General features: G+C 43.1%; 1 protein-coding gene across 3 annotated transcripts; it reads right to left on the reverse strand.

Annotated features, from left to right (window-relative positions):
• Positions 1-985: 985 nt before the first annotated feature.
• Positions 986-22254, reverse strand: opn5 (opsin 5). Of its 3 annotated transcripts, XM_029850054.1 has the most exons (8): positions 17976-18112; positions 16983-17256; positions 16794-16886; positions 13276-13395; positions 7767-7937; positions 7319-7653; positions 6975-7219; positions 986-1789 (listed from the first exon to the last, which is right to left on the reverse strand). In XM_029850054.1, the coding sequence occupies exons 4-8, from the start codon at positions 13388-13390 to the stop codon at positions 1723-1725; spliced, it is 933 nt and encodes a 310-aa protein (XP_029705914.1). In that variant the 5' UTR covers positions 13391-13395; positions 16794-16886; positions 16983-17256; positions 17976-18112; the 3' UTR covers positions 986-1722. The 3 variants fall into 3 exon arrangements, with proteins under 3 accessions (XP_029705914.1, XP_029705912.1, XP_029705913.1); XM_029850052.1 differs by lacking the exons at positions 16794-16886; positions 16983-17256 and adding an exon at positions 22073-22254 and having other exon boundaries at positions 17976-18117; XM_029850053.1 differs by having other exon boundaries at positions 16794-17256.
• Between the last annotated feature and the right edge of the window lie 71 nt (positions 22255-22325).

Raw genomic sequence — 22325 nt, forward strand, 5'->3', positions numbered from 1 at the left:
ACACGGCCTGATGCTGAAAAGTTAATTCATGCATTTGTTACTTCCAGGGTGACTATTGTAATTCTTTATTATCAGGGTGTCCAAACAACTCTTTAAGAAGCCTCCAGTTGATCCAAAATGCTGCAGCCAGAGTTCTGACAGGTATTGACAAAAGAGATCAAATAACTCCTGTACTGGCGTCTCTTCATTGGCTGCCTGTTAAATTTAGAATAATTTTTAAAACCCTTCTTTTGACCTACAAGGTCCTCAGAGGCCTAGCTCCATCCTACCTGGAGGAGCTAGTGATACCTATACCTTCAGCCCAATAGACCACTCCGCTCTCAGAATGATGGTCTACTTGTGGTTCCCAGAGTCTCTAGGAGTAGAATGGGGGGCCGAGCATTTAGCTACCAGGCCCCCCTGCTATGGAACCAGCTCCCTGTCCAGGTACGGGAGGCTGACTCCATCGCTACCTTTAAGATCAGACTTAAAACCTACCTCTGAAAAAGCTTATTGTTAATTCTGTAGTTCCAGTTACTATCATAGATAGAAAAATTATCATACTTAGGGGGTCGTCTAATCATTAGGTCACATCTTAGCTATGCTGTTATAGGTCAAGGCTGCTGGGGTCCAGAAACATGATCACCTGGCAGGCCTCTGTCACCCCACTGGGTCATGGTTTCCTCTCCTCTCCTCATCAAGTAGACTAGTCATGCTGATTCTTGTGTAGTTTTTCTTCTTCTTCATTTACAGGTATCGCCGCCTTCGGAGCGGCGTGATGACCTCCGGCCTTGCTGACCCACTCAGCCGGCGTTTTGCATAAATAGTGTATTTTTGTGTGTGTTCCTGTGCTCTGTGCCTCTCCTCTTCTCTCCTTCTCCTTCTCCTCTCTCTCTGCCCAGCCAGCCATCACCAGGAGGGTCCCCCTACAAGAGCCTGGTCCTGCTCAAGGTTTCTTCCTGTTAAAGGGGAGTTTTTCCTTGCCACTGTTGCTTGTCTGGGGTTAGGCCCTGGGATTCTGGAAAGCGCCTTGAAACAATTTTGATTGTAAAAGACGCTATAAAAATAAAGATTGATTTTGATTTGATTTGATTTAGGACCTGATTACCCTTCACTGTAGTGCACTGTGTAGCCTCTATACTGTTGCCCGTGCACTGTACTACTGCACAGAGGGTGGGCTCATTCTTACTTGGACCATGGAAGGTCATTACCCTGTAAATTCTATCCTTAAGTGTCTTGCTTGCTGATTAACATCTGGTGTGCAGCAGCGATTTGGTGTCTTCTGTGTGAAACACAAGTGTGAGCATACAAAAGACTACAACTTCTACACACACTTAAAGGTGTCTTTGGGCTTCACAGACAACCACAAAATCAAAAATAAATGCAATATTTGTGTAGCAGCTTCACATATCTGGATATACAGGTGTCTTTAAGTCATAGAACGCTCAATTCTGATTCAAGTTGTACAACAACAATTAATCAGTAGCACATGTGAGACAGTGTGTCTGTGATACTGGAGAACAAAGTGGAGCACAACACAGAACAATCATGTTTATCCACACTAAAGATGACTCCAGGGCACAAGGAGAAGTCTCTGGGAATTCTGGATGTTCCAGGGTGGCTTCAAACACAAGCTGTAAGACCACCAACAACACATGAGCAGCGGAGCGTGATCACGTGGGGGAGGGTCATGTAGAGGGAGAGGCAGAGGCAAAACGTCCACAGTAGGAGAGTCTCAATGTCTCACATCTCAATATGAGCTTCTTTGGGTGGTAAGGGGTCCCTTAAAGAGCCAGAGATGGTGTAGAGCCTGTAAGGACATGAAAACAGGAAGGACAACATCAGTGGGAGACCAATCAATCAATCTTTATTTATATAGCGTCTTATACAATCAGAATTGTTTCAAGGCACTTTACAGAATCCCAGGGCCTGACCCCCAACAAGCAACAGTGGCAAGGAAAAACTCCCCTTTAACAGGAAGAAACCTTGAGCAGGACCAGGCTCATGTAGGGGGACACTCCTGCTGATGGCTGGCTGGGTAAAGAGAGAGGAGAGGAGAGGAGAGGAGAGGAGAGGAGAGGAGAGGAGAGGAGAGGAGAGGAGAGGAGAGGAGAGGAGAGGAGAGGAGAGGAGAGGAGAGGAGAGGAGAGGAGAGGAGAGGAGAGGAGAGGAGAGAAGGAAGAGGAAACCATGACCCAGTGGGGTGACAAAGGCCTGTCAGGAGACCCCAATAAAGATAAAATCTGTCGTTTTGGTCAAATCTAACAAACACGAGGACACATAGAAACACCGGTTTCGCCGGTGTACTTCCGCCTTCATCAGAGGTGTCACTAAGAGGAAATGGGATGTGTGCAGCAGCTGATGGTTGCTGAGGTGCTGTCGGCCTGTCACTCATGCCTACCAGCCCTGGATATATGTGGTTTCTAAGTTACTACGCTTCCACGATCCAGTGTTGGTGTCTAGTATCTGTACGGATGGATTTGAGCATTTCCAGGTGATGTGGTTGTCTTGTTTGTAGCGATTGCTGTTTTTCATGTTTTCTTGTAGCACTTATTGTTTCCCTGACCTTGTCTGTCTTTTGTTCACCTCCTGTTCATATTCTGTTTGATGTTCTTGTGTATTTAGTGAACACCCTGTTTCATCCACGTACAAGAGACACATTTTTGTGTTCTATTTTGTCTTTGGGACATACTAAATCTTGTCTGTTTTATGTAATGTGTGACTGGGGTGTTGATAGATGTTTGTTCACTGCCCTTAACCCACTGTTGAATACAGGACCTTTGAAACATGTCAGGTATGTGGAAACAAATTACCCAAACATCTGACACGAAGGAAGAGAAGTAAAAGCTACTGAAGAAAATAAGCGTAATGACCATTGTTGGATTACTATGTTAATGTGTTGGAGAATCATGTGTCAAAACGCAAGAAACAAAAATGTTTGAATCTCTGCTGCCGTGATGAACGAATTATACCAACCAGCCTAAATATCAAGAACCAGAAGACTTCATGAGCTTCTTCACTGATAAAGTTCTAGCTATCAGAGAAAAAGCTAACCAGGCCATCCCAAAAACTGGATCATCACCAGATGTGCTGACTGTGGGAACATACAGGTTCTCCAACGAGCCCTTAAACTACTTCAGCCCTATATATTTTTCTGAGGCGTCTTTGCTAATTCAGAAATCCAAGACCACCACGTGTCTTTTAGATCCCATCCCAACACACCTGTTGAAGGATGTTTTACCAGTGATAGGCAGTTCTATCCTGGACCAGATCAATGGTTCTTTAGTGACAGGTTATGTACCCCGGTCCTACAAGGTGGCAGTGATTAAGCCGTTGCTTAAAAAAACATCACTGGATCCTGACGTATTAGCAAATCATAGGCCGATATCCAACCTTCCTTTTATCTCTAAAGTTCTTGAGAAGGTGGTGGTGACTCAGTTACTGGAGCACCTGCAGAGGAACAGCCTGTTTGAGATGTTTCAGTCAGGCTTTAGAGCTCATCACAGCACAGAAATGGCACTTCTTAAAGTTACTAATGATCTTCTCATAGCTTCAGATCATGGACTGGTCTCTATGCTGGTTCTGCTGGATCTCAGTGCTGCTTTTAATACAGTTGATCACAGCATCCTGTTACAGAGACTGGAACATGTGATTGGCATTAAGGGACAGCACTAGACTGGTTTAGATCATATTTATCTGATAGATACCAGTTTGCTCATGTCCATGGTGTTCCCTCCTCATACAGTAGGGTTAGCCATGGGGTTCCTCAAGGTTCTGTACTTGGACCAATCCTTTTCACCTTGTACATGCTTCCCTTAGGGAACATTAATCGGCAGCAGGGGATAAATTTTCATTGTTATGCTGATGACAATCAGCTTTATTTATCCATGAAACTAGAGGAGACAGAGAAGTTAGTGAAGCTTCAGACCTGTCTTAAAGACATAAAGTCGTGGATGTCTTCAAATTTCCTCCTCCTTAACTCAGGAAAAATTGAGGTTTGGTCCTGAACCTCTCAGGGATAGATTAGATCACATGATCACTCTAGATGGTATCTCATTAACATCTAGTCTCTCTGTGAGGAATCTAGGAGTAACTTTTGATCAAAATCTCTCCTTCAACTCACACATTAAAACAGTCTCTAGAAGTGCCTTTTTTCACCTGAGGAACATCTCAAAGATCAGGAAGCTACTGACACGGCCTGATGCTGAAAAGTTAGTCCATGCATTTGTTACTTCCAGGCTGGACTATTGTAATTCTTTATTATCAGGGTGTCCAAACAACTCTTTAAGAAGCCTTCAGCTGATCCAAAATGCTGCAGCCAGAGTTCTGACAGGTATTGACAAAAGAGATCACATAACTCCTTTACTGGCGTCTCTTCATTGGCTGCCCGTTAAATTTAGAATATTTTTTAAAACCCTTCTTTTGACCTACAAGGTCCTCAGAGGCCTAGCTCCATCCTACCTGGAGGAGCTAGTGACACCTTACCAGCCCAATAGACCGCTCCGCTCTCAGAATGGGGGGCCGAGCATTTAGCTACCAGGCCCCCCTGCTATGGAACCAGCTCCCTGTCCAGGTACGGGAGGCTGACTCCATTGCTACTTTTAAGATCAGACTTAAAACCTACCTCTTTGAAAAAGCTTATTGTTGTTAATTTTGTAGTTCCAGTTACTATCATAGATAGAAATATTATCATACTTAGGGGGTCGTCTAATCATTAGGTCACATTCTAGCTATGCTGCTATAGGCCAAGGCTGCCGGGGTCCGGAAACATGATCACCTGACAGGCCTCTGTCACCCCACTGGGTCATGGTTTCCTCTCCTCTCCTTTCCTCTCCTTTCCTCCTCCTCATCAAGCAGACTAGTTATGATGATTCCTGTGTAGTTTTTCTCCTTGTAGTTTTTCACCGCCTTTCGGAGCTGCATGATGACCTCCGGCCCCGCTGACCCGTTGTATAGTGTATTTTTGTGTGTGTTTCTGTGCCTCTCCTCTCCTCTCCTCTCCTCTCCTCTCCTCTCCTCTCCTCTCCTCTCCTCTCCTCTCCTCTCTCCTCTCCTCTCCTCTCCTCTCCTCTCCTCTCCTCTCCTCTCCTCTCCTCTCCTCTCCTCTCCTCTCCTCTCCTCTCCTCTCCTCTCCTCTCCTCTCCTCTCCTCTCCTCTCCTCTCCTCTCTCTTTACCCAGCCGGCCATCAGCAGGAGGGTCCCCCTACATGAGCCTGGTCCTGCTCACGGTTTCTTCCTGTTAAAGGGGAGTTTTTCCTTGCCACTGTTGCTTGTCTGGGGTTAGGCCCTGGGAATCTGGAAAGCGCCTTGAAACAATTTTGATTGTATAAGACGCTATATAAATAAAGATTGATTTGATTTGATTTGATTTGATTTGATTTGATGATTTGATTTGATTTGATTTGATTTGATTTGATTTGATTTGATTTGATTTGAACCAGATCTGAACCTGACCGAGGAACCAACCGCAACAGGTTGAGGGTGGCTTTGGTCAACACCGTGATGCACAACATACAAAATCAATAACCTGGAAACGCAATTCCAACACAAATTGGAGGAGTTCGAACGATCGATTCTCCTTCAATAAAGGAACCAAGGAAGCATTAAAACAACACCTGTACAGCATCCATGACAGTGAGTACGTAACAAAAGGGTGACACGTTCCCAAATGAAACACCTAATGGCCAAGGGAAGAGACAAAACAGACCGTTACACAATAACACGATCCTACTGCACACATGATAATATGAAAAACAAATGAAAGACATGCTCTGAGAATGAAACACACAAGTCCCAAATAAAGCTCAAGACGATGCTTAAGTCACGATTTAACGACAATAAAATGGACAAACATAGAATCCCCTCATCCCAACTGCACTAGCATCACCCCTGGATCTATGGCACAACAAAAACACACAAACCTGGAGCTCTGCTAAATCCCACAGTTGACAGTATCTGTTCAGTAACACAAAACATCTCCAAATCCCTCGCAGAGATTTTGAAACCCCTCCTAGGGAGCACAGACCAGCACTGTGAAAATACAAAAGAACTAAAGAACATGAAAGTGAATGAAAATGAGATATTCATATTGAGAGAAATCGTTGCTCACCCCGGTCGAAGCCGCATTACAAATCACACACAAACATCTCCCAGCTGCTGCGCTTTGTCGCCACATCCACTTACTTGCAATTCCGTAACGTCACATACAAACAGAAGGAAGGCTTTGCTGTGAGGGACCGGCTGGTGACAATTATGTAGGGATTACATCTGCACCCGAGCACTGCTGGCCAACCCTGCGGAAGCCCTTCGTCAAGAACATACTAGAAAAAGTCAAACCAAGGCACACGCAGAAGATAAAAGACCACTTTATCGCCATGGACAAACTAAATCCACCCATGATAAAGAAACCGCCCCATCCATTTGCACAACAATGGCAGGATAAAAATAAAAAAACTACAGAAACCTCACTCACACAGCCCAATTACTACAATAGACAACAGAGCATCCCATCATGAACAAACTGTCAGTTGTAACAACATCCTGCGAGAGCGACTTTAGTCAAAGAGAGGGACAGAAAAGAAGAAGAAATGAACCGCTCAACTGGGCAGCGAGGATAAACACAACACAAAATACAAACTAAGAGGCTCCCGCACATCAGGGGCGTCACACAACACAGGACAGTGATCAAACATCACATCAGCACGTCAGTCAAACCTGACATCATCAAACTAACACGACCTTTAGTACGTCCCAGAGACAAGGCGCAAAGTCATGTATGAGATACCATGATATCACACCCGGGGGAAACAGGAAGTTTGCAAAAAAAAAAGCCATATAAGAGTGAAAAGGAAACAAACAAGAAACAAAGCCAGACAACATGAAGACGGAAGTACAGCGTGGAAACCTGTCAGGTATATTTGGAATAAATTCCCTACGTGTGTGACACAAAAGAAAGGATCAAAAATACACCCAGTGAACATTACTGGATTGTTTACCTTGACTTTCTAAAATGGATGCGTTCCTTCAGGGCTTTGCAGCAGGAGAAATTAGTGCAAGATGTCTTCACGTCCACCACCTGGTAAATGATGGGGTTGTACATGGCCGAGGACTTGGCCAGCAGTGTCGGAATGACAGAGACTGGGATAGGCACAGAGTCTGGCTCTCCGAACGCAGATACCACCGATACCACTGCATAAGGAATCCAGGCGATCAGGAAGCCTGCACAGATCAGCATCGCCACCTAGGACGGGACACAAGTCACCCGTTTGTCCCCCTCAGTAGGGCCCGTCGTCTTATTTCTCTCTCTACTTTTCACTTCACCTTTACCCTCTCAACCCACCTTTGTGAGTTTGATTTCTAGGTCGTGGCTGTTCCTGATGCGGGCGTCAAAGTGGGAAATCTCCTTTGCGGAGGATTTCACTTTGAAGATGATCATGACGTAGGAGAAGACGATGATGCCGGTGGGGAGGATGAGGCAGAAGAAAAGGATGGCCATGACAAAGCTCTGGCCCGACACAGAGGCCTGGGCCAGCCACCAGTCTAATGTGCAAGAGGTGCCAAAAGGCTCTGGGGCGTAGCTGCCCCAGCCGACCAGGGGCATGGTGGCCCAGAACGCTGCGTACGCCCACACGGAGGCTAAGCAGAGGAAAGCGTGGTGGCGCTTTAGCCACGCACCTGGGATCATGGGAAAGGAGAGAAAAACTGTAGTCATGGGATTTAACAGGTTGGTGCAACATTTAAAGTAAAACTGTATATGATTAACAACACACATTAATTACACGACCTACCATATCGGAGATGGCAGATCTTCAGATACCGGTCCAGACTGACCACCGTCATCGTGATGAGGCTCCCGCAGCCAAAGAAGAACCCCGCCCAGCCGTAGAAACGGCAGCCCTCCCAGCCAAACAACCAGCGGTGTGACAGGCTGGACACAATGAAGAATGGCTTTCCTGTCACTGGGTGGATGGATAGGAGAATGGGAAGAGGGGGAGGAAGAGGACAGAAGAGGACCAATCTTTACTCATCTTGGATGGAAATTAACATTCACCCAACAAGAAAAGTGTAGGGAAACCTGACACATGATGACAGCCATAATTATTTGTTGCTGATGAAGAAACCTGGCTCAGAACATGTTCCTCTGCTAATGGCATAAAGTGCCCTTTTAATATTAGCATTTTATTGTGACAGCCAGAAAAAAGTTAAAAGGAATGTCCCAACTACTGTCCCGTGAGAAAAGCCTGTCTCCGATTTCTTCTGATTCAAAAAAGGAAAGCGGGGGCATGCTCTTCTCAGGGGACATTAGGGACATTACATCATTGCTTGAAAACATCTAGAAAGTGGACAGAAGGGGGGACTCAAAATAAATAATGCTTCAGTCGCAGAACGAATTCAGTTTCACCTGGAATTAGTGAATTAAAACATTCTATCCGAAGCTGTTTGGATACTCAACGGGATCACACGTTTGCAGATGACAACAGGAACAGAAACGATGCGCTCGGCCAACCAAACAGGGGCTGTTCTCTGTTTATTTTAACTGCAGCAGGTGGGGCACAGGCGCAGAAAAAAAAGCCAAAACATCATGATTCATATTTCAGCCAAGACTTCAGTCAAACAAGGTTCTGTACAAACCTTCGCAGAGGAAATTTAATGAGGGCTTCTCCTTTCAGCTCTGGGCAAAACTTTGTTCTATTTGTGAGCTGTAAAAAGCCATTTTTACCTGTCAAAGTTCCAGACTCTCGTATACTTTCTGCTGACATTAGAGATGCACAGATCTGTGACTCTTTATGACTCTGAAGGTGAAGCTGAAACCCAGCAAAGCCAATGCTGTAAACATGATAACTATCAGCAGCAACGGTCACATCTCTTGATCCTTAATAAAAAAATCCAGGGACAGATCCTTAAAGTTTCACATCTCTCAAGGCCTCTCTAATAGTTCAATATTCAGTTTGTCGGGCGCAGGGCTCTTGGTTCGAGCTCCAGCACAGACAAAACATGGAAGGTGTTCTGGTAGTAGGGGACTGTGCCAGGACAACTTCAGAGCACCACCGAGGTGCCCTTGAGCAAGGTACCGAACCCACAAATGCTCATTTAGGACCCTGCGATAAACTGGGGACTCATTCAGGAGGGGGACCTGCCTTCACCCATTGTGTGCCCTCCCCGTGACCCTGAAAGAGATAAAGCGGTTAAGAAGATAAGAATATTTTGTTGAGTGACTGATCAAGGTGAAAGGTCATGACCCAAACAGATGGTCTTTGGAAGGCATCACTCAAATGATTAGCCGACCTCTTTTATCTGATCGGGTCTCATCTCAGTAATGGACAGTAGTCATATGTTGATGAATGGTTTTGATCAAGCAGGTGTGTCTTCTGGATCATCCCAAAGCAGATAATCACCTCTTCTAGCTTGAAAAGGGTAAAACGTTAGATGATTGCAGCCATATTCACCAGTTTTTTCCAACCTTCAGTGTAATGTTTGTCTTTGCCTATCGTCAGCTCACCTAGAACAGGACTCAAGAGGATTACGGCGCTGTGGCAGATGGTATTGTCTCGTATTAGTTACAATTTTGTGAATTACACTTTGTGATAAATCTGTTTTGAACTGGCTCCACAGGGTTCATCTGAACGTTATCTGTCATTATGATTAACTCTTCTTCCTCCTCCCAGTTGCCAGACTGCACACCAGACATCAGTAGCTACACATGAAAAAGAAAATCACCTACTATAGTGATGCAATAAAGCTTGCTATAGACTGGGCTGGCAAACACACACGGTGTCGTTGCTGTTGATAAAATGGGCCGAGGGCATTACGTCTGTGTGTGACAGGCAGATGTAAATAAGGCATTTCCTGAGAAGTAGGATCCTGCTTAGTATTTATCACCCTCAGAGGGCTGATATTAGAAAGAAAAATCACCACCGAATCATCTGAATGCCAGCAGAGGGCCAAACACAGGAATCACCTGACCAGTTTGAAATGCAGAAATCTTAAAAGCCCGCAGCAGCAAAAGGATCCATTTTTAGCTGTTACCGATTTTAACTGGTTTACTTTGAGTATTTCCAGGTTAGTGAAATAATTAATACTCTTTCATTCTTAACAAACCTTATCTGTGATATGCTTAAATTTGTTATCTGGACCAACAAACTAGGAATGAGGGGCCTTTTTAATGGTTGAGACAGAAGTCCTGGATCAATTAGCAATCACTGGCAGCATTTGCCAACATTAAAAATAGGGCCAGGCCTGTTTCCTTAACCAGGTTCCTTATTTTGCTATTTCCAGGGGTCTGGGAAGGGAATCTAAATTCAGTCCTATATAATTAACTAAATACTGATATTTCCTCCTAAAAAGGCTTCAAGCACAAGCAGTTGCTGGCATATTCAGACACAACCAAACCATCTTTAACTGTTGACCTCTCAACACATCAAAAAATCCTTTCAAACAGTCGCCATAATTAGCTCAGTGTGGAGAAATGTGATTTACGCTCATATGTCAGCATGCTGATTTCCTGGGTCCCAGTATTCGTTTTTTATGTGAACTTTATCAATGTAATTATGTTGAAAACACTGGAAATCTGGTATTTTAGTGAAACAATTTTGTTTTGCTGAGGGAACATATACAGACCCACACAAGGATGGAGGGGGTGGGCGGGGGGGGGGGGGCTTAAATGGATATTGAATGGATACTGAGGTCAAAGGTTCTCTAAAACACCCTTGTCAGCATAATAGGATTATAATGGCCATTCACAAAAGGCGCACATAAAGACTCATTCTAAAAATATCTCTGAATGCAGAGCTGATGTGGATTCTGAGTGATTAGGTATTGAAAGGTTATTGGTTGTGATGAGGCTCATGGTTAGCATCAACCTTTGACAGCTATATATCTCATCTCTCGTCCCGGTGCACATATGGGTTTACAGCTATATATCTTTCTTCATTTAAACAAAATATAAGAATGACATAAAGCAGAAAAAAAGTCCAGTCATGAGCCATTAGTTAGAGCTCGTTCAAGACATAATTTGTGGATGTCTTAAACTGTTCTTTTGGCTCACGATTACCAGGAATCAAAGCCTTTTCTGTCTGATTGCATCAGCTTTAGACAATATCGTTTTATGGAAGACGCTGTGTCTGTTCAACACACTAATCTTGCATATACACCGACATCCTCACACACTCACTATTTTGCTCCTTTCACTTGCACATATGAGAGCGTAGTCACTAAATTATCAGTTCCTTTTTGGTTTTTATTTAATTTCAAACACTTTTCAGAAAAGTCACATTTTCATTCTGAGATGAGCAACTTAAGGGCAATACTAAGTCCTAAATACGTAGGCCACAGGCCATCAGATAAACTGGTTTGTCTGGTTGTTGTAGTAGCAATATAGTGTCATTAGTTTAGCTATTTCAATAAAGTCAAACCTCACACACACGCACGCACGCGCACACACACACACACACACACAGTACTACAGCCAACTCATGACTATACTGCCTCACACACACATGACTGTATACAGTACTCTCATACTTGGGTAATAGAATAGCAAGTGTGTGAGTATAGTGGTGTACATGCAAGATTATGAGTGTGTGTAAGACAAAGCGTGAATAATTTGCAAGGTGAAGACAGCATATCTGTCTCTGCAGAGGGAGAGACCACAACAGTCTGGTCAAAGCTGCAATTTGCAGGGCTCAAGAGCCTTTTGGAGTGTGTAATATCGTGCAAGACAAACAAGAACTGAGACTCAAGAAGGTTTTTTCAAAATAATGAATACAATTTTTTTTTTAAAGAATAATACATTTCAGGTTTGCAGAGAAACTGTTTAAAATGAACAACACATCAAATACTGATATTAAAAAAACAATATCAAACCGGTAAGGATCTTTTGTGGTGAGGCTGCAAAAGACTGTTTTCGTGAGGTAAACAATGATTTTGGCTGCCCAAACCCTGCTTGAAAACTGTGTAAGGAGAGCATTTATGGTGGCACTGACATGCTTGATTGACTTCCAGTTTATTTTCTATTCTCTCTTTGCACAAAAGAGAAAAATATTCACAAAGAAAGGACAGATATGTTACTGAATAATTAAATATCAATAACAGGAAGCACACGGTAGCACTGATGAGACAAGATGAATCTCTGAATCTATCTGCTTATATTATTCATAACTCACATGACATGGGTCTATTACTTAAGTCCTCCAGAGCTACGGGAGCTTTATTTAACCGTCTCAATGATTGAAGTGACCTTTATATGTGGAAAAGTTTCTTGTAATGTCATGTGTAAAGCAGTGACAGAGTGAACATATACTGTAACACTGTAAAGGTCAAAGGATTCCCCTGATGTCAAACAAATCAGTGAAAATAAGTCTGAAATAAGTCATCTGTGAAAAAGGGATGATTGAAGCCTGAAACACAGAGAATATGGCACCAGCATGTTGAGGCAAGGGCAAAGCTAAAGTCCCACATCTATACCATCTTACTGAGGTCTCACCACACGTGTCCACAAATCCAGCACAATTATATTTGGAGTCTGGATCCACGGGATATTCAGGGATGTTTATCACAGAATGTGATGAGGGATTGAACATGCAAGACAAAGATTCACAAGTCCTCTGTCTACCCCCTCCCCAGGGTGCCGCCTCTCTCATCTTTTGTTCTCCAAACATTTCCTGTGTAGCAAACCTGTGTGCGCTTCAGTGGATGGACAAATTCCTCATTCAGCCCAGCACTGGGGGGGTTCCAAATGCCACTCTCAAGTTGTACTTTCTGTCTTGGTCCTCTGTTTGGTCTTATATTATTATTTATAAGCTCCCAAATAGTCGACCTGGAGCTTTCAATCTGAATTCCTGCTCTGCCTCCCTCAGTTGCCTTGAAATATTGAGTCACTATAAATCCAGACGACTCCCAGTTCTTCTTTTAATCCTTCCCTTTCCTCTACCCTTGCCTTGGACGCCGCTTAGAGACAACTACGACGTTGGCTGTTACAGTGCAGTGAATTTGCAATCGGTGTAGCTTTTATTAGCTGCAGATGATTTTAAAATATAACTAACAATTTAAAACGGCTAAATATTCGTGTGCAGTGCCTGAGGATCAATTACATTGACATACTTCCTTCATCTGCCCACACTGCAGCATCACGTCAGGGGGGCAGTGTAGTGGGAAAAAATTCTCTACCCCTTCATTTCAAGTAAGGTCTTGTTTGTCTTCATTCCAAGGGCTGTGTAGCCCTGACGCTTAGCAAGATCAGTTAGCCCTACGGAGAACTGGGACACCCCTTCGCTCATTTGTGCACGATTGATCCCATACCTGAGATGCCAAAGTCAAAGATGGCTAGGTTCAGCGTCATGAGCTCCGGAGGCTTGAGCTTGGTCTTTCGTTTGAAGGTCATATAAAGGACGTAGCCATTTCCCGTGGCAGACATTAATCCTGGAAGACAGAGAGAGTCTTAGACAGCAGCCGCTATCACCGTGTAGCTGTAAATAAACACAGAGCAGCCGTCACATAAGGGGTTAGCAACCGTAATCCACCAAACGCTGCATCACAATCACTGGCACACTGGATGGATGGATGGATGGATGGATGGATGGATGGATGGATGGATGGATGGATGGATGGATGGATGGATGGATGGATGGATGGATGGATGGATGGATGGATGGATGGATGGATCTATTCCCCCTTCCAGGTCCCAGATGTCCTTCATAAATCAATAATCCATATCTTAATCATGAAAAAGAGGAGGAGACTAACAAACTACCGGTTACATTGTTTACCTAGCAACATGCTAGTAACTGCCTGATAATAATGATCCGACCCCATCGTAGCAGAGAATGGGAAGAGGGGGTCCAGGTGCATGTTGCCAGAAAATACTGGTTGAAGTTGAAGATGCATATAAAATTAACGAGACCTCCAGATTTGGCTAAAATGGCCGGAGTTACTTTAGTAGCGATAGAACTGCATGAAGCCTCGTTAGGATACTCACCTTAGAGGAAGTAGGTGCCCCATTGCTGCCATGCAGCCCCCCCCCCCCCCCCCCCCCCCCCAAAAAAATACATTAAAATGTTAATATTAAATATTGGAGCACCCTGAGGCCACTAAAGCTCCAGCGATCACCAGTAGGGTGCTCCTTGATGCCCTCCTGCCCTCATGTTAGGCCAGATATCATCTACACTTCATCTGTTTTGATGTCCTGCTGTGTTCTCACACTCACACTCAGTCATGTGTCTGCAGGCTGCAACTGACCTATTGATCTTTACGAACCCCTCAGCCCACCACTTAAAGATATCGCGCCATCTATGCTACACGCTAGGATTACGATTAAAAGACAATGTAAAGAGCTCCATAGAATCTGTCGAGTAACCTCTTGGCCCATTTATAAAATATAACACCACACATAGCTCCTTGTCTTTTCTAATCATTTGTAAATGATTGATCTAAGTAGCTCATTTAGACTCTAAATGAGAGTTAAAGTTAAAGTGGTTCCTAAATTCTTTTACTTGAGGATTGCTGATGATATTGAGATTTTCTTAACCATAAAACAGGCTGTTAACCTTCTTCATGACAGTGAGTGCACTAGAAAATGGTAACTTAATGACCTTTGTTGACAGCTGTAGTGGTTTCAATACAGTTATTGTGAATTTGTTTTGCTCTGCAGCAGCGTGAAGAACACGTGAGACTTGAAATGAGCACAGCTTCTGCACAGAGAGCTGCTTTTCTCTCCAAACATGCAACAGCAGTTCCCCAGCATCCGTAACCTTCAAAAACCAATGAAACAATAAAGAACTGGCCCTGACCGATGCAGGGATCTGGAAGAAATCATTAGTCATGCTGCTGTTTGTATGGTGAGAATTTTGTTTTACATGTTTGTTTTTTTTAATAGCTACACATGACCTCTCCTGTACTGACTGATCTGATCTAATATGCTGAATGTGGCACAAAAAAAGCAAAATTAAAGAAAAAGGACAGCGTAAAGGCCTTTTTTTCCTGGCCTCTACAAAGATCCAAGATTATATCTGTCCAGGGAAGAAACATCTCTGGTGGAATGCAATGTGTAAATTGACATGTGACAAATGTTTACAGCAAATATTTGACAGCAAAAATGTTTAAATGTCCAACTGTACATTCTGGCCCGTCAGCTGCTTCTCATTCCCCAGGTTTTTGCTGCAGAATTATATTTTCTTCTGACTAACCCAGATTCTTTTCCAATACTCAGTGGCCACCAGAAGGAAAAGTGGCTAATTAAACCGATAAGTGAGACAATGAGAGTACTGTATTGGTCCTCATTTCCAGGCACGCACATGATCTGCTGAATAATATTTAAAGCATAGGTAGAGCTTCTTTTTGGTTTCATTTATATCACCACAGTTTCTCATTTCTTCCTCAAACGCTCAAAAATGATCACTGACAGAGATTTTAATGACTAAAGTTAGTTAGAATCCTCACGGACATCTAAGCACAATAATCAGCCACTTTTATTTTAAAAAGTAAGACAATGCAAATATTGATATTGATAATTCATTATGATGCATACTTGCTGCTTGTGTGTGTGTGTGTGTGTGTGTGTGTGTGTGTGTGTGTGTGTGTGTGTGTGTGTGATGTGTAATGTGTGTCCCAGTGTGAGATTCGGCTGAGACACTGTTAACAGACGACTGTTGTGTTGATAATTAAGCTCCTTCAAGGTAATTAGGATCATTAAGACTGTCGGCCGACGTGTTTCTTCTTAAGCTCAAACACTTTTGCTCTTTTGAGCCAATGCAGATGAGGTGATGATGAATTCTGCACTTCAACTCACTGTTTGTTAATATGGGATGTACGTGCACTACCTACAGTGTTGGAATTGATTCATCTCAAGTGAATCATCCAACAACAAAAAATGTTATAAAACTAGTTTCTCAGCCTATAATTGATCCCTGAATATTCGCCATGACCCATTTTCCCCCAGGCGGCTCCAAAATCAGCAAACTCCAGATAAAATAATGATTTATTTCTGATGAGACAAAGACGAGACTGTTATGAGGGCCGAAGTGGATGTGACTACTCCTGAACCTTGTGTTTCCTCCGCAGTTTAAAAACACAGCCATTCCTCCATTTCAATACTTGCTAATCGCTCTTTACTTTCATTTTGATTTGTCTGCTTTCACAGCCTCTTCCAGCCATTCTACCGTACATTTGCTACAATATGATTAACACATTGTCTTTACACTGTCGAGTAGGTCAGAAATCCTAAATCCTATTGATCCGAAGTCTGTAGATCCCAACTCCTGGGATCCATTATATTCCTAAATCAGTTCCCAGAATTCTAGCAGCATTTTATTCACTACCTAAACTTAATCCTGCCGTTCATTCATTCATCCCTTTTCTACAACCACATTTAAGGACACCAGCGCCACATGGACACACTTTTGATCATTCACAAAAGTGACCATGACCTGGTATCCAATGACCCTATTGGACTCCACATTCTGCCACTTCTTTTGATTAAACAGGTCTAACGGTAAAGTATCTGCACCACCTCCACATGCTGAACAATAAGGAAGCCATTTTGATATAAACATTTATTATTCTAATTTCATAAAGTCTGTAATTCAAGGGAACACTATTTTGCATAGGTGACTGTTCTTAACACTTTCCTCTCATATATACTCACTCCAATTTATCAATTTGTGAGCTTTTCTTTTTTACCTCCTTAGCTAAATATAAATTATTCTAAAAAGATTTTTTTTTTTTTTAATTTCCCAGAAACATTTAGTTCCTGTATTTATCCACATCATGGCACACAAATAGTAGTCACAAATGGTCTTCTGATGGCAGCAGATTGGACTCACCACATTTATCCTCCACTTAGCTGCAGCGTTCTACACGAGCTTTCATGCAGCGCTCTCACCTCACACCTCGCTGGCTGTGCTGTCAAGAAAACACTGGCAAAAAATTCCATTTTAGAAAACAATGGATTCAGAATCGTACTCAGAATCCAGGAGCAGCAATTAGATGTTGAGATGATATGTGCGCCCTACATCCTCTGGTGAATGTCATCACCATCATCCACATCGGCGCTGCGCCATCGTGGAAAAGGGTGTGACGAGTTCTTCTCAGCACCAGCCGAGCCAGGTACCTTTGGATGGCTCCTGGAGGTGTGGACAGCCCTTTAAAGATAGCCCTTCCTCAACCGTCCTTCACTGCCACCACACCAGTCATGCTGGGGATGCTGCAGGCAGCACAAGGTTTTCCACAGCATGCATAGAGGTGGACTCCTGGACGCCATTTTGTAGGACTCCTGCAGAGCTGCTCCTGTTCAGACAGCAGATAGCAGTCATGCTGCTACACTGTTGCCGTCCGTTGGACCCAGTGGAGGGTCCTGGAGGCTGCAGATGCCCCCTGAGGCTACCACACACAACAGCCCTTTACCGTTACCTCTTACAGTGGTGTCCCCCAGCTGTGTCTGGGGGCTCCAATTCTTTTCTATCATTTACACATTACCCATCTGTGATCCTTTTGATCCTCAGCTCTCCTGTACCAAAGGCATCATCAGTCAGATGACAACTATAACACAAGCTGATACCCACCTGTCACTTCACGTAACCTAGCAACCACATCCTAACAGTAACATTCACTTAAGCACAAGTCAGCACAAAGTCTTGAAACTCGGTCATTTTTTTAATGAGTGCAGTTCTGACTCACTAGATTAGCTCTCTGGCCCTTAAAGCTGTGTTTTCATGGACACAAGTCTATTGGAGCAACAACTGCAGGGTTTCAAATGTAATTTCTGACCTTTTTTTTTTTACAGTGTAATTGCTATTCTAAGCACGTCGGTGTCTGATTATTATTCTCTGTTGAGTAAATTAAACCCTGGAGGTGTTAAAATCACTGTGATAAGGTATTTCTTGCATGTCCTCCTGGAGGTCTTCAGGAACAGACCACATTAGCATTAAGGGTTTACAGTGCAAACACACCTGGTTTCTCTCTAAGAGCACAAATTAAACCACAATGCAGGATTTCCATTCACTGACCTATGATACAGATGTATAAGGCTGCTACAATATCAGCTTCCTTGGAGAGTCTGGAGGCAAATGGGTCACCTCGGAGGAGGTAATGAGGAACGTATGAAGAGTGCGTCCAGGTCTCGTTCTCCATCACTTCCATCGGAACTTCCTGAGGAGTCAAAGAAAAGAGCCAAACAGTGAATTCTTCTTTCACAGACGGAAAGCAGACCAAACATGCCCAAAACTAGGAGTAGTTAAGAGGACTTTCTACAATTACAATTACAAACAACAACGCTTTGGTGCAATAATTGACAAGATCACAAGCACCGAGGTTGCCATCAGAAAGCCAGTGTTGCATGGGGACTTTTTGGATCCGATCCATTGATCACACAATAATAGCAAGGTTGCATCGGGCTCCCTTACTGTCACTGTGAGCACCGAGCGCAGCTTCACGTGTGTTTGTTCCATCCAGCTGAATACCAATAAAAACGTGATTTGAGAAACATGTCGGCGAAGGACAAAGAGAGTCTTGGCTCAAGAGAATTGAGCCTGTTAGCCGCTGACGGACCTGGATGACTGCGACCCTTCACTGAAGCGTTTCTACGGAAACAGGAAGCCCTGCGACTTGTGCAGGCATTCAGAAGACCTGCTGGAAATGTGCCGGGATCAAAAAACAAAGTCCAGTTGAATTCTCTGAAGCCAAGATCGACTTTAGAAGCAACACATCTGGGAGGAGCTGTGACCGATGTGGGGTTTATGTATCACATTTATTTTCATGTATGACTTCCAAACCGACGGGAAGTTTCTGGTCTTATTCCATGACAGATGGTAAACTGTCACTCAGGAGGCTGCGTTCTAATGTGGGTGGGCAGCACAGAGTCCTGCGGGTCACCAGTGACACCAGGGTTGTCAGCGTCCCCACAGATCCCATATTTGCACAAAACCTATTCTCAGCACACTCCTCATATACATTCAGGCCACGTCCCAACCTTAATCCAGCAGAATCTCTGACTACAGATCCCAGAGCAATCGGAAAAATCCCAGAATATTCCTGTGGTACAGTATGTTTGTGCGGACAGAATTTATTTGCATATTAACAACTAAACTTTAATAGATGGGCACTTGAAAACTACAAGCCTATTGAACATATTCTTACCTCAACTGACTGGAGCACAGAAGAGGAATGTAGGAATGTTTTTTTCCCTGATACTCTTGGGGATGTATCGATCCAACACTGCTGTAGAATCCTGTGCAGGAGCATTCTTTAGCTTCAGTCCAGGTTATTTATTCTTTGTCTTTCTTTATGTGAATCAAGGGTTCCGCTGTCTCTGAAGAGACTTTCCTGTATCTATTTCCCTTTTCTATTTCTATTTCCTTGTCTACACAGCAAAATTCCTCTGCTGGTGAGGACCATCAAAGCCTAATAAAGAATTAGATGCTTTAAACTTAAAGATGAACCTGGAGCGCAGCTAAGAGCACATGCACAACAAGCAAGTGTGCAGGACGATGCGCGCGCGCACACACACACACACACATATATACTCAAATATACATACCGGTATACACACAGACACATATACATACGAGAGTGCCTGCAGCAATGCATCGAAAGAACCGTTTTGCACACGTGGCTTAACAACTTCCAGGGTGATTGTGAAATGAATATTATTCATTATGTACTTGCAGTTGTGTTATTGGAGAGATTGGATAGCTGGAATTGGATGAAACAATTTGGCATCATCCTGTATATGATGTATACAGGATATACAGTATGGTAATCTAATATGAATTCTTTATCACTTGTTTATATTAGTTTTAAAAAAGGGGTGAAGTTGTTCCACAGGTTTAGACACGTGTAGCTACATTTCTACATGGCGACACCTAAAATGGCTGCATTGCTTCCAAGGTCTGAACCACAGAGAAAAGTAAAGAAATGCACTGATAAATCTTGTTATTGTTATTGTCGTGATATGAAACAGTGTCACTGCAAGAGGAATTAGCAGATTTTATTAAGCATGGTAAAGATGTAACTGGTGTATGACCATAAGAAGTCTGTATTTTTATATATATTTATTATTCCACAGCACTGCACGGTTCAGTGATTTGAGAAAACAGAAGCTGTCTGCAGGCATGTTGCTGAATATTAAAGAAAGATCAAACATGAGACTCTGAAGAGACTCCACAACACACAATAATTACATGTTCTGTATTTTGCAAACTTTGACACCACAAACGCCTCAATGGCTAAACCCATTAAAACGTTGCATCCCTTGATAAATAGGCCTGACTGCATCTAATCTATGATTTCACTCATTTCCTTGTGGTAATAACATTATCGCTATTAAATAAGGTGGTTGTTGCACAGACTATACCTGCATATAGACTTTATCACGTATATGTGAGTCTTCAAAGGCCCTGATGGTGATTGCTGATAACAAGGACTACAATCTTTACATACATGTGATAAGTGGATGTAGGATGGAACGAAGACTGAGCCGGTGATAAAGAGCTCCCTCAAGGCTGCTGGTTTCCCTGAAAAGTGAGCGTAAGACATTGACCACGTTCTGAAGCAGTCCAGAATGAAACTTTCATAACATCATATAGATTTCATTGTCATCTAGATTAGAATGTATCGCAAGACACCCTTTTTTCCCCTTTTGTTGGTTTTTGCTGAAGAACTGTCACCTTTAAGTGAGCTCACCTCCACAAACCGTAAGCATACTCGTGTTTCAAGAGTGTGATAAAGGGCTCAAAGTTACGGAAGCCGATCTGAGGCTTTTCTACACAACATATAGCACAGTGCTCCTTGGCAGGACTAAAAACTGAAGTCTAAATGGTCAGCCCATCCATTAATCTCTATCGCATCGGTCATGCAACGTCTAGACTAAAACAACGTCAGTAACTTGGAGAAAGTCTTCCAGACCTTCATCTTCTCCAGGTTACACGACTACAACTTCAGCCAGTCTGATACTTCCAAAAAATTCACGACACCTTGTTCAAAAATTTTCACAGGTTCTCAGACGACAACATGTCACCTCCACTGGCTGCCCGTCCACTTTACAATTGATTTTAGTTCTCCTGATCACATTCTGATCCTGTGGGTCTTCCACCCTGAGGAGTCAGCCCACCGCAGGACGGGCTCGTTCTGGCGGTTGCTGAATCAAAGATAAAGGTCAAAGGGGAGCGAGCGTGCACAGACAATCTGCCCGTAGAGATTTAAATCTCTCACTGGGGCACTTTTATACAGACGGGTTTGGGATGTTGCGCCTTTTTTCAGGGTTTTTCTGGTTGTTAATTCCCCAGTTACAATTAGTAACTCAGAATTAGAGTGAAACTTTAAAATAAGGTATCACACGGGGAAAAAATTAGAAAACAAAAGAGCAAAAACAGACCAGATTATCAAGTACAATAATAATAATAATAATAATAATAGTCGTATTGATATAAATAACTAGGAAGATATAATAATTGTTATTATTACTATTATTATTATTGTTTTTGTTGTTGTTAGTGATATAATAATTAACAGTATTTTTGCACTAATATGGGGTTTTAGTCCATTCAAATAAAGTTCAATTGTAAACTAGAAATATTGGCTTTTGCTAGTAGCAAAAGAGGAATTTTATTTTTACGTGTATTGCTGTATATTGATCCAAAGTACCTTTATGTAAATAATATCTGCATTGGTCGTGCGGCAGCTGCTGCGATCTTCCCTCCAAAGCAACTGGTCTTGTGCTCTTTGAAGACACCCAGAGGGATGGGGAAACACCTGGATGAACCGACTCGGTAACTTTGGCTTCCAAAAAGGAGCAAATATTTTAATAAAGTTGGTGAAGAAGCTTTTATGGCGAGCGACAAGCAAACCAAACGAAGCACACCGCAGAACTCCTCCCGTGACTCCGCAGGCTGCGTTTAAACTTACGTTTACAAGAGTCGGATAAAAATGCTTATTTTAAAAGGGTGGACAGAACAAAGCCACATTCAGTTTTAAAGCTGGTTGTTTTGAGTTCTTTTTCACTTGATAAAACCAATTCCTGTATGACATTTTACGCCATTAAATATTCCTTAGATAGACACATGGAGTTAAAATGTCGAAATAAATACATCGTTTTGTCGTCACTGACCTGCTCAATCATCGGTCGTCCCACATCCCGAGCGGACTTTCTTGCCACAAACGCACCGTTCCTGCGAGAAAAGAACCAGTTCTACTTCTAGTTTTTGTTCCCGGGCGGAGAACAAAACGGGAATATTCCTGTGACGGAGTTGCAACTTGCTCCCACCTGTGGGCAGCATCAGCAACATCTGAGCTCCCTCCGTCCTCCGTAGCCCTCTATTTATACACGCGGAGCGCGCGCCAAGACCCGAACGTATGTAAAG

This window comes from Takifugu rubripes, chromosome 16 (assembly GCF_901000725.2).
Source record: "Takifugu rubripes chromosome 16, fTakRub1.2, whole genome shotgun sequence".
In the NCBI taxonomy this organism is placed as follows: domain Eukaryota; kingdom Metazoa; phylum Chordata; class Actinopteri; order Tetraodontiformes; family Tetraodontidae; genus Takifugu; species Takifugu rubripes.

Excerpts from the sequence above, each read along its gene's own strand:
- opn5 (XM_029850052.1), bottom strand. Across the intron at positions 13,396-17,975 it reads CTTATACATCTGTATCATAG|GATTAATGTCTGCCACGGGA; the intron begins GTCAGTGAATGG and ends TCTGTCTTCCAG. Across the intron at positions 7,220-7,318 it reads TAGAAATCAAACTCACAAAG|GTGGCGATGCTGATCTGTGC; the intron begins GTGGGTTGAGAG and ends GTCCCGTCCTAG.